Genomic DNA, 11,428 nt, shown 5'->3' on the forward strand with positions numbered 1-11,428 from the left:
GGCTAGCCTCGAACTCACAGAGATCCGCCAGCCTCTGCCTCCCAAGGGCTAGGATTAAAGGCGTGAGGCACCATCGCCCAATAAATTCCAAACTTTTACTGTGACTGTCTTCCCTTTTGTGCCAGGAGTGATGGCACATACTTCTGTTTTTATTTAAAACATTTTAAAATTCATTTTACATACCAACCACAGATCCTCTTCTCATCCCTCCTCCTCTCCTCCCACTCCGCACCACCACTTTCCTCTCCGGCCTACCCCCTGGCATATACTTTTAATCCAGCACTTGGGAGACAGAGATAGGTGGAGCTCTGTGAGTGTGAGGCCAGCCTGGTCTACATAGTGAGTTCCAGGCCAGCCAGTGCTAAATGAATGAGACCCTGTATCAAAAAATAAATAAGTAAAACGTTGTTATGAAATAGCATTCCTTTTTCTCTTTGCTCTTTGTCTCAGTGTCCCATATAAATTTAGTGAAGTTTGATACTTAGTATTATTTGTTAGAACAAGGGCAGCTACAGGACAGGAGGTGTCCCTGATAGTCCCACGACTCCAGAGGAGAGCAGGAGGAGCCTGGAGCCCAGGAGGTCAGGGCCCTGTTTGTGCTTATCCTCCTCAAAAGACAAAAACGGGGAGGAAGTAGCAATGGCGGTGAAGTCTTTGCTTATGCTGTTGATTGTACTCTGTTCGCTCCTACAGGGAGTACTGATGGTTGGCCCACCTGGCACTGGAAAGACCCTCCTTGCTAAAGCAGTTGCTACAGAATGCAAGACAACATTCTTCAATGTCTCTTCATCAACCCTGACTTCCAAATACAGAGGAGAGTCTGAGAAGCTTGTTCGTCTTCTGTTTGAAATGGTAATGTTTGAGAGAGCTCTCACAGAGCTTTCTCCATTACGTAGATAGGAAATATGAGTGACTTGGGTTTCCGTTGATCTCCTTTCCTCCAGAGGTGGAGCCACATATGCTGGTTCCTGAGCATCTGTCCACTATGGCGTTAGCATTACTAATGTGCTGTAAGAGTCTAAAGTAATTTTAGTTAGTTGGTTTGTTTTAAATTTTATTATTATTGTATACACACACACACACACACACACACATATATTCGTGATGGGCCACAGTGCATACCACCACACTCAAGTGGACATCAGAGGACAGTTTTGTGGAGTAGTTCTCTCCACCCTTATGTGGGTTCCAGGGTCACACTTGTGCAACAAGTGCTCTTATCTGCTGGAACCATCTTGCCAGCTTCATAATTACGTTTGTTAAACAGCATGCTTAGTTATGACTTGATTAAGTGCTATATTTAACAAGCCAAATAGACTCTTAAGCAGCCATGGAACTTAGATCACCTCCAACCTGTCTGCTCTGCCAATGACCTTGAGTTTAAGATTAATTTTACTTTCATTGTGTGCATTTGTGTTTGTCTGTGTGAGGGTTTATGTACATGAGTGCAGATGCGTGTGGAGGGCAGAAGGGGTGCCGAATCTCCTGTAGCTGAGTTACAGGTGTTTGTTTTAGGAGTGCCCTCTTGTAGGTTCAGGGAACTAAACTCCAATTGTCTAACAACGGTTGTCCAGTAACAACTCTTAACCAGTGTTTTGCCTGTGCACCAGAACAGGGTGCCAGATCTCATTGTAGATGGTTGTGAGCCACCATGTGGTTGCTGGGAATTGAACTCATGACCTCTGGAAGAACAGCCAGTGCTCTTAACCTCTGAGCCATCTCTCCAGACCCTCTCTTTCTCTTTCTTTTTTTGCTATATTTCATTCTTTTGACAGAGTATTTATTAAGGTTGTTTAATGTACAATTTTTTTTTATTATTATTTTTTGGTTTTTTGAGACAGGTTTTCTCTGTGTAGCCCTGGCTGTCCTGGACCAGGCTGGCCTCAATCTCAGAGATTTCTCTGCCTCTGCCTCCTGAGTGCAGGGATTAAAGGCGTGTGTCACCACCACTTGGCCTAATATACACTTTTCATTTGTCATTTTGAAAGTCATTTATCTAAAGATATTATAAAGATAGTTCTTTGCTCTGGTGATAAACAGCAGCCACCGTGATCACTCCGTGTCTCCACATTGGATAAATTCCATTTTTTCCTTGAGATACAGGCTGTCTTCTATATTTGTGAGGTAATTCTTATTTCTGCAATGTCTGTTGGCCCCCGATGCATCAACAAATCAAGGCATATACTTACTTTAAAATACTATGAAGCCAGGTGTGGTGGTGCACGCCTTTAATCCTAGCACTCAAGAGGCAGAAATAGATGGATCTCTATGAGTTTGAGGCCAACCTGGTCTACATAGTGAATTCCACAAAAACCAGAGTGACATAGTGAGATCCTCTCACCAGATAATAAATAATAATAAGTGAATACTAAAAAATTAAAATGCAGTGAGATTACAGAAGAGTGAGGATAGCCCTGCTCATCTCAAATCATCTGAGGCACCAAATTTATCATACTTATGCCTTTGCACACATAAACTCATGCCCGCGTGCACACATGCACACTTCTGTGATACCAGAAAGTCAACTGATACAAGGAAGTTGCTTAATACAAATCTTAACTCATTGGAGCTTGATATTATCTGTTTAAAAATTATTGGGAGACACATACATACATACATACATACATACATACACACACACACACACACACATATTTAATTAATTTTATTTTTTCCCTCTGAGACGGGATTTCTCTGTGTAGTCCTGGCTGTCCTGGAACTCGCTTTGTAGACCAGGCTGGCCTTGAACTCGGAAATCCATCAGTCTCTGCCTCCCAGGTGCTGAGATTAAAGGCATGTGTCACCACCTCCCAGCTTTTGGATATGCTTTTAAGTATAGAGCTTTCTACTGATGTAAACTAATTTATTCTGTGGGAAGAGGCTTCCATCATTCTTTTCTCCAAACCCAGGGCCTGGAGTTTGCTCTCTACTTGTAGCCCCACAGTGGTTTTCCTACTGAGGTTTACAAAGGCATACAAAAAAGCAGTTCTTTACTGGCCTTCCTGGAGCTGCCTGGGAGAACCTTAACCATCATTAAATAAATCCCTTTGCATCTACAGGAGTATGCTACTTGAGTGACAAATGAACATTGGCTGAGTCACAAGGCAGTGCCTGTAGTTTGGAGTTCCTTCTTTTGTAATCCCGAGTCAGGGACCATATTTCACATGGACTCCCTTCCTCAAAAACCTAAAACTTCTGCCTCTCCTACAGCTTGAGATGATGTTTTTTTCCTTCATTTTGTATTAAGAGATGGGGTCTTGGCTATATTGTTCTGGCTAGCTTAAAATTCACAGCAATCCTCCTACCTCATCTCCTGAATGATGAGATTATAGGCATGTGCCACCATGCCAGGTAGATGGTACTTCTTTGAACATGTTCTCATTTCCCCAGAATCTCTCAGAGTGAATGTTGTACAGTGCTTAAGTCCTATGTTCTAATTAATTAGTTGACTTAGTTTTTTGAGACAGGGTCTCATGTATCATTGGGTGGCTGACATTGAACTTCTGATGCTTCAGTCAAGGCCTATTATTTATTCTTTGAGGCTTTCATACAGTATATTTTTATACTTTTTCCTGTCTTCCAACTCCTCCCAGATTTCTAGGTTTCCCCCCTTCCCACCCACCCAATTTCGTGTTCTTTCTTTCTCATTTCAAAAAACTTAAACTATTTTCTCCTTTATGGGTGTTTTGTCTGCATGCATGTCCTATGTACCATGAGCATGCAGTACCTGAGGAGGCCAGAAGAGGATGTCACATTCCCTGGGACTGGGGCTATAGACTATTCTGAGCCATGTAAGTGCTAGGAATTGAACCCAGGTCTTCTAGAAGAAAAGTCGGTGTCCTCAACCACTGATCCATCTCTCTAGTTCCCTCTTTCTCTCTTTAAAAAAAAAAAAAGAAAGCCACTAAAAACATGGAGTCCGATTGGTGTTGGCCAACTACTCCTGAGCGTGGGGTGAGACTTTCCTTCTCTTTGGTTGAGAATTTGTCTGGAAGTTAAAATCTATATTTTTCTTTTGTGTGTATGGGTGCTTTGCCTGCAAGTGTGTATGTGCACCCATGTGCATGTCTGGTGCCCAACGAGGCAAGAAGAATCCATCAGATCCCCGGAACTGGAGTAGATAATGTTGTGAGCTGCCCTGTGGGTGACTGAATAGAACCAGCGTTCCTAACTGCTGTGCCATCTCTTCAGCCCCTAAAGGCCTGTATTTTAAATAAGACCATTTAAGTCTAATGAAAATGTCCATGATTTTTCATATGACATTAAAAAAAAAAGTAATTGTCTAGTTTGTTGTTTTATTTTAAACTTGAGCAGAAAGTGTGCTCTATAGGGCTTATTTAAAGTTACTTTCCAAGTTATTAGGCCTACTGAGAGCCTTAGTTCAGACATCCTTAGAGATCTTTCTGATCTCAGCACTCCACTGTGGCTAGCTTTGACTTTGGGCAGGCCCATGGGGTGACTGAGGTAAGACGTATAAGCCAGAGAAATGCATCCTCACTTCAGTTCTTGAAGCAGAAGTCCATGGATCAGCATTTGGTCTTGAGTCACATGCTTGTACCTGAAGCCATCATCTGTTAGTAGGAGGGATGTGATGAGCTGTGTCTGAATGGTCCCTGGGTTGGATTCTTGTAATGGTGGGATGTTACCAACAGTGATTACACCAGACAGAGGTTTCCCTTACCAAAAGGCACAACCAGTTGGTGTCCATCGAAAATTTCTTCACAGTGTCCTCCCAAGCCAAGCAAAACCAATTTGGCATGTGTCTTGTGGCTTCTGCTTCAAGCAGACCACTTTGACTCTGTGTTTGAGAAGAATCAGAAATGATGGTTTTTGCTTGGTGTGACAACATACAGAATGAAGTCTAATTCTTATTGATGTGTTTAGAACACAACAATAAAAATGGACTCTTCTAATGGTTTACTTAGAAGCATTAAAATATACTTCATGTAAAAAGTGAATTTTTTTTGGATACCTTATTTATTTTTATTTTTATGTGCATTGGTGTTTTGCCTGCATGTATATCTGTGTGAGGATGTCCAATACCCTGGAGATAGTTATAAGCAGTTGTAAGCTGCCATGTAGGTACTGGGAATTGAACTTAGGTCTTCTAGAAGAACAGCCAGTGCTCTTAACCGTTGAGACATCTCTCCAGCCCCTTTAAAAAAAATTTTTTTTTAGTTTTTATTTTTTGTGTGTTTGTGTGTTAGTGTTTTTGCTTGCATGTATATCTATGTGAGGGTATCAGATCCCCTGGAATTAGAGTTACAGACAGTTGTGAACTATCATGTGGGTGCTGGGAATTGAACCTGGGTCCTCTGGGAAAGCAGTCAGTGCTCTTAACCACTGAGCCATCTCTCCAGCCCCGTGAATTTTTTTTATGTAAAAAAAAAATAACCATCTAACTAGAATTTCTCTATTAGTCAGACACTATAATGTAATGTAAGGGAATGGTTTTAACCAAGCTTTTCCTAGAACCTACCAGTTGTTCATATCATCACTCGGGTGCAGGATAACACTGTATTTATCACATGCACACTTTTTTTTTGAGAGGGAGCCAGAATTATACTGGAGAAAAAGATGTCTATGTTTTCATTAGAAGCTATATTTTAGACCTGTGACAGTGTGCATCTGAAATCCCAGCAGGAGAAATGGGCTTAAGGTCATCTTCAGCTAGATAGCAAATCAGGGATACCTGGGAATCATGAGTTCCTGTATCCAAAAAAGAAAAAAAGATGGGACAGCAAGATGATTCAGTGGTGCTTGCCACCAAGCCTGTCGGCCTGAATTTGATCCCTGAGACGCATGTGCTGGAAAGAGAGATTGAACACCTGCAAGCTGTCCTTATGTAAATATGCTCTGAGGCTCACCTACACCCATACATACGTGCACGCACACAAGTAAATGTAATTAAAACTAACTTAAATAGGATGCCATGCCTTCTTTCTTCCATTAGGCAAGAGGAAAGGTGTAGTATGTAGATTTGTTTCTTTCTATTTTCTGTGTATGTATGAGTGCCTGTGTGTATGCCTGTGTATCATGTGTGCTGGCCAGAAAGGCCAGAGAGGATGTCAAATCCCCTGTAACTGGAGTTAGAGGAGTTGTTGTAAGTTGTCCATTTGCAAGCTGAAAACTGAACTCAGGTTCACTACAAGAGCAGCAAGTGCTCATAAGCCATCATTCAGCCTCAGGTTTCCCAGTTCCTAATCTATAGATTATTTCAGTGACACTGGGCCTTAGGCATACTAGGTAAGCACTCTATCACTAGGGTGTATCCCAGCTTCATATTATTTTTAAATAAGAAAAATCAAAATGCTAAAACCCGGTATTGCTTGGTTTCTTCCTTTAGGCTCGATTTTACTCTCCAGCTACCATATTTATTGATGAGATAGATTCCATTTGTAGTCGCCGAGGGACTTCTGAAGAGCATGAGGCAAGCCGAAGGGTGAAAGCTGAGCTGCTGGTTCAAATGGACGGTACGCACAGACCGACTTGGGATGGGAGCTGGCTGTGTATGCTCTTCCAGTCAGTCAAGCTGTTTGTAGTGCTAGTCCAGCATATTCAGTACGTGTTAGAACTCCAGAAGGATGAGGGGCAGGCGTTCAGGGCATAGAGATCAGTAGCATTCAATGGATATTCTTGAGTGGGTGACCTGTCAGAAATAATGGCATCCACATACCTCTCTTTGGCATGTATATCAATTCTTTATTTTTAGCCACAGAACAAATGGACTTAAAGTGCAAACAGATTGGCCTTAGAGGTTATGTATGTACTTGGAATACTTTTTAAAAATGTATTCACAGTTTATGTATATGACTGTTTGTTTTCATTGTATGTTTGTGCGTCTTGTGTATACTTGGTGCCAAAGGAGGCCAGAAAAGGGTGTCACAACCCCTGGAACTGGAGTATTGAGCTGCCACGTGGTGCTGGGAATTGAACTCAGGTCCTCTGGAAAAGCAGCCAGTGCTCTTAACCACTGAAGTATCTCGCCAGCCTGATAGGGTTTTTTGTTTTTGTTGTTTTTTTGAGACAGTGTCTACACAGTTTTGGCTGCCCTGAGTTTTGGCTGTCCTGAGACTCTATAGATCAGGCTGGCCTCAAACTCACAGAGATCTGCCTGCCTCTGCCTCCAAGTGCTGAGATTTAAGGAATGCACCCCCATGCCCAGTGATTTTTTTTTCTTTTTCTTTTTTAAGTAATTGTTAAGTGATTAAATGAGCTGGTGTTTTCATTAAATCTCTTGTAGGTCATATTTGTACATATTTGTGTACTACAAAACCTTTCATTTTCCTTGGGTCACATACTCACATGAGTCTTAGGGAGGCTGGGAGACTGCACTGCCCTGAATCATTATGTACAGATTTCAGTCTGTTCAGAACTGAGCTTTTGCTGGGTGGTGGCGCACTCCTTTAATCCCAGCACTTGGGAGGCAGAGCCAGTTGGATCTCTGTGAGTTCGAGGTCAGCCTGGTCTACAGAGCGAGATTCAGGACAGGCACCAAAACTACACAGAGAAACCTTGTCTCAGAAAACCAAAAAAAACAAAAAAAAACAAAAAAAAAAGAACTGAGCTTTATTTCATGAGTCCCACTCAGTAACTTTTATTCTCCCTACCCTTTTAGGTGTTGGAGGTGCTTCAGAAAACGATGACCCTTCCAAAATGGTTATGGTTCTGGCAGCTACTAATTTTCCCTGGGATATAGATGAAGCTTTAAGACGGCGTCTTGAGAAAAGAATCTACATTCCTTTACCATCAGGTATCATGACTCTTTTCTGGGAGCTCCAGTTATCAAGTAGATTTTATAATTTAAAATTTATACTAGCCTTCCTTGAGGAGGCAGATACATGCTCTTTCATGTGTTTGGCTACATCTAGAACCTGGAAGCCTTGGAAACTTGATAAGCACGCTTCTCCAAGAATTGGAAAACAATTTCTAATACTTCGTGGGCTTGAGGCGGACATGGTAGCTTATGCCTAAATCCTAGTACTTTTAGGCTGAGGCAGGAGGATGATGAATTCAAGGCCAGCCTAAGTTCCAGAAAGTAGGCTTGAGCAAAATACACAATATTCTGTTCCCATTGAATGTAAATTTTCAATTGTGTTTCTCCCATTAGCAAAAGGCAGGGAAGAACTGTTAAGAATAAGTCTTCGAGAGCTGGAACTGGCTGATGATGTTAACCTTGCAAGCATCGCAGAGAACATGGAAGGTTACTCGGGGGCGGACATTACCAATGTATGCAGGTGTGTATCTCTCACTCTCGGTTTTTGTAAGCCTAAACTTCAGTTGTGTTTATATTAAGGCAGATGACCTACCCTGGCTGGGAGATAGAGCTCATTTGTAGTGTTGGTCTAGCATGCAAGCCCTGAGTTTGATCCCTGGCATTACAAAAATCCCAACTCTACACTGCAATATATTGATGGTTACAAGTTGGTTTTAAATTAGCGTTAACAGGTGTTGGCTAGATATTTGCATTTGATGATTCACAGTCTATTTGAAAGCTCTACGTTCAAGAAGCATTGCTTCCCTGCAGTGTTATATGGGAAATGACTCACAGGACACAGTAATACTGTAGTCTTGTAGTCATGCATACATGTAATCACCATGTCCTAAATGTAACTGGAGTAAGACTCTGTCCAGTTGGCTCAACAAGGCATGGCCCTAATCTAAGTCTCAGGGCCTTGACTATACTAGCTGCCACATTTCGAAGTGAGCACATCACTCCGACTATGGGAGTCAGATTATGTGTAAGAAACTGCATGAGCTGGGTGTGTGGCCTAGGTGGTAGAATACTTTCTTGACTTGCACGAAGCCTTGGACTTGGTCCTCAGCACCACATTAGATGTGGTGGTGCAGGACTGTAATCCTAGCACTCAGGACATGGAGGCAGGACAATCAGAAGTACAAGATCATCCTTAGCTACACTGCCAGTTTGAGGTCAGTCTGGGCTACATGAAACTTTTTCTCAAAGAGTGTAGCCCTGGTTGTCCTGGAACTCACTCTGTAGACCAGGCTGGCCTTGAACTCAGAGATCTACCTGCCTCTGCCTCCCATGTGTGTGCCACCACTGCCCAGCTTATGAAAGACTGTCTTGATGTTAAATTTCTGTAATAGAAGGGAAAGGGAAAACATGCCTGATTTCCCTTATATGGAGAAAATGTTTAATTTTCTAGCTAACATTCCTTTCTGTCTTCATGGTGAATACCTATTTTTTTTTTTTAAGATTAATTTATTTTAAGAATGCAAGTGCTCTATCTGAATGTACAACTTTATGCCAGAAGAGGGCATCAGATCCCACTAGAGATGGTTATGAGCCACCATGTGGTTCTGGGGAATTGAACTCAGGACCTCTGGAAGAACAGCCAGTGCTCTTAACCTCTGAGCCATCTCTCCAGATCCCAAATACCTGTGTTTTATTGAACACATAAGAAAATGCAATTGCAAGCTGCTTTATTATATCTTTTTACTTTATCTTGAACTGTATATTCACCATTTATTACTTGAATTAATTAGTATACTTATTTCATTATGGAAGATTTCAATGCTAAAAAGCAACTCAAAGCAGGCCTTGTTTTCCAATGTAAGTTGCAATGTAGTATTAATGTTATGTATATAATGTGGGTAAGATCTTAGAGAATTTGACAGTTTTTAAATTCAATTAAAGTAACACTTTGGTCTTTTTAAAAACTTAATACCTAGGGATGCATCCTTGATGGCCATGAGAAGGCGTATTGAGGGTCTAACTCCAGAAGAAATCCGAAACCTTTCAAGAGAAGAAATGCATATGCCTACCACCATGGAGGATTTTGAGATGGCTTTAAAGAAAGTTTCTAAGTCAGTATCAGCTGCAGACATTGAAAGATACGAGAAATGGATAGTTGAGTTTGGATCATGCTAACTAACTTCTCACATGTAAATTGTGAGAAATCTGCCTTAAGACTGAAAAATAATTAAATGTAGTATTTCATTGCACTGAGTGCTATATTTTTTTAAACTTTCATAATGGTGTGATTTTTAAATTCTTTCTGGTTCTGAATAAAGGCAATGTTTTTCAGCTGCACATTGTTTTAATTTAGCACTGCTGATTTCTGCTAAGTACAGCCTCTCCCCCACTGCATTTTGCTGTTGTATGGTAATAACTGAAAGCTAGCAAACACACTTGCAGCTAACTAAACCATAGCCAGACCTAGTGTATCTTCCTTCTCATCCGGTATCCTGGTAGCTTCTTTTCCCTTTCTGTCAGAGTAAGAATAGGACTCTTGGGGCTGGAGAGATGGTTCAGTGGTTAGGAGTGCATACTGTTCTCACAAAAGCCTAATTTCAGTTCCTAGCACCCATGTTGAGTAGTTTCAAGGGGATACAGTGCCTCTGGGATCCTTGGAACTTGCATGGATGTGCACATACCCAGAAACACACACACACACACACACACCCCATAATTAAAACAATCCAGCTAGGGCTAGGGATATAGTTCATTGCTAGGGTTCTTGCCTAGCATGCATTAAGCCTTAAGTTTGATCTCCAGCTCTGCATACAACCAAGCATAGTGTTACCTGCCTGTAATTCCAGCATGTAGGAGAATGCAAGATTGAGGTCATGCTTAACTACTTGGTGAGTCTGAGACCAGCCTGGACTACATACAAAAAGTACCAAAAACCAGGCAAGATTAAACTTCACTATCACACTTGTCATCCTCCTGCCTCCTCTCTCTCCTCAGTAGGCCTGGAGCTTTCCTGGTGTTTATTGGTTCAAGTCCCTACTATTGTAGGAAGAAAAAAAAAGCAAAACAGCAAGCTTGGGCCATGTTTCCAAAATGGGTTATAACCAAAAACCTGAGACAGTCTCACTATGTGGCCTATCGAGATCTTCCTCCTTGTCATTAAGTACTGGGATTACAGATGTGCTCTACCATATCTGGCTTTCAAAACTTTTAATGGAAAAAAAATAAAAACCGCACAGAGTAAGATGTGTGTACTAGATAACGTTGAAATAGGCCAATCTGAGTGACCAATAACGAGATGAAACATGCTTATAAACAGCACTATCCTTACAACCAGAAGGCTGAGGCTACACTCTTTAATTCCATGATGATGATAGCTTCTTGGAAAGATCTGAGCTTCACTTTGTCATGTGAATGAGAGGAGCTATACCACACCACTATATAGCGAGTGATTCTCACTTAGGTAAACTTAACCCAAACAGCTATACTTTTATCTTATTAATGGAAGGTAAGGAGGGCTGGAGAGGTAACTGTGGTTAAAATGCTTCCTGCTCTTGCAGACCACCTAAGTTTGGTTCCCAATGCCCATGTCAGGCAGCTCACCACCACTCTGTACCTCCAGCTGTAAGGATCCAGTGCCCTCTTTTGGCCTCAACTGGCATTTGTACTCATATGCATATAGCTGCCCCCCCCCATTAATTAAAAATAAAGCAA

The 11,428-nt window shown here is 41.6% G+C and overlaps 1 protein-coding gene across 1 annotated transcript in view; it reads left to right on the forward strand.

Moving 5' to 3' along the window:
• The window catches only part of Katna1 (katanin catalytic subunit A1), a 33,737-nt gene extending 23,683 nt beyond the window's left edge, over positions 1-10,054 (forward strand). The window contains exons 7-11 of the mRNA XM_052750987.1: positions 694-852; positions 6,347-6,473; positions 7,619-7,753; positions 8,111-8,237; positions 9,694-10,054. Of these exons, the coding sequence (XP_052606947.1) occupies positions 694-852; positions 6,347-6,473; positions 7,619-7,753; positions 8,111-8,237; positions 9,694-9,892 (747 nt within the window). The 3' untranslated portion in view covers positions 9,893-10,054. The remainder of the gene's footprint in view (positions 1-693; positions 853-6,346; positions 6,474-7,618; positions 7,754-8,110; positions 8,238-9,693) is intronic.
• Positions 10,055-11,428: the final 1,374 nt, after the last annotated feature.

The sequence above is a fragment of the Peromyscus californicus genome, unplaced genomic scaffold (genome assembly GCF_007827085.1).
Source record: "Peromyscus californicus insignis strain IS unplaced genomic scaffold, ASM782708v3 Scaffold_22__1_contigs__length_63687245, whole genome shotgun sequence".
Classification (NCBI taxonomy): Eukaryota; Metazoa; Chordata; class Mammalia; order Rodentia; family Cricetidae; genus Peromyscus; species Peromyscus californicus.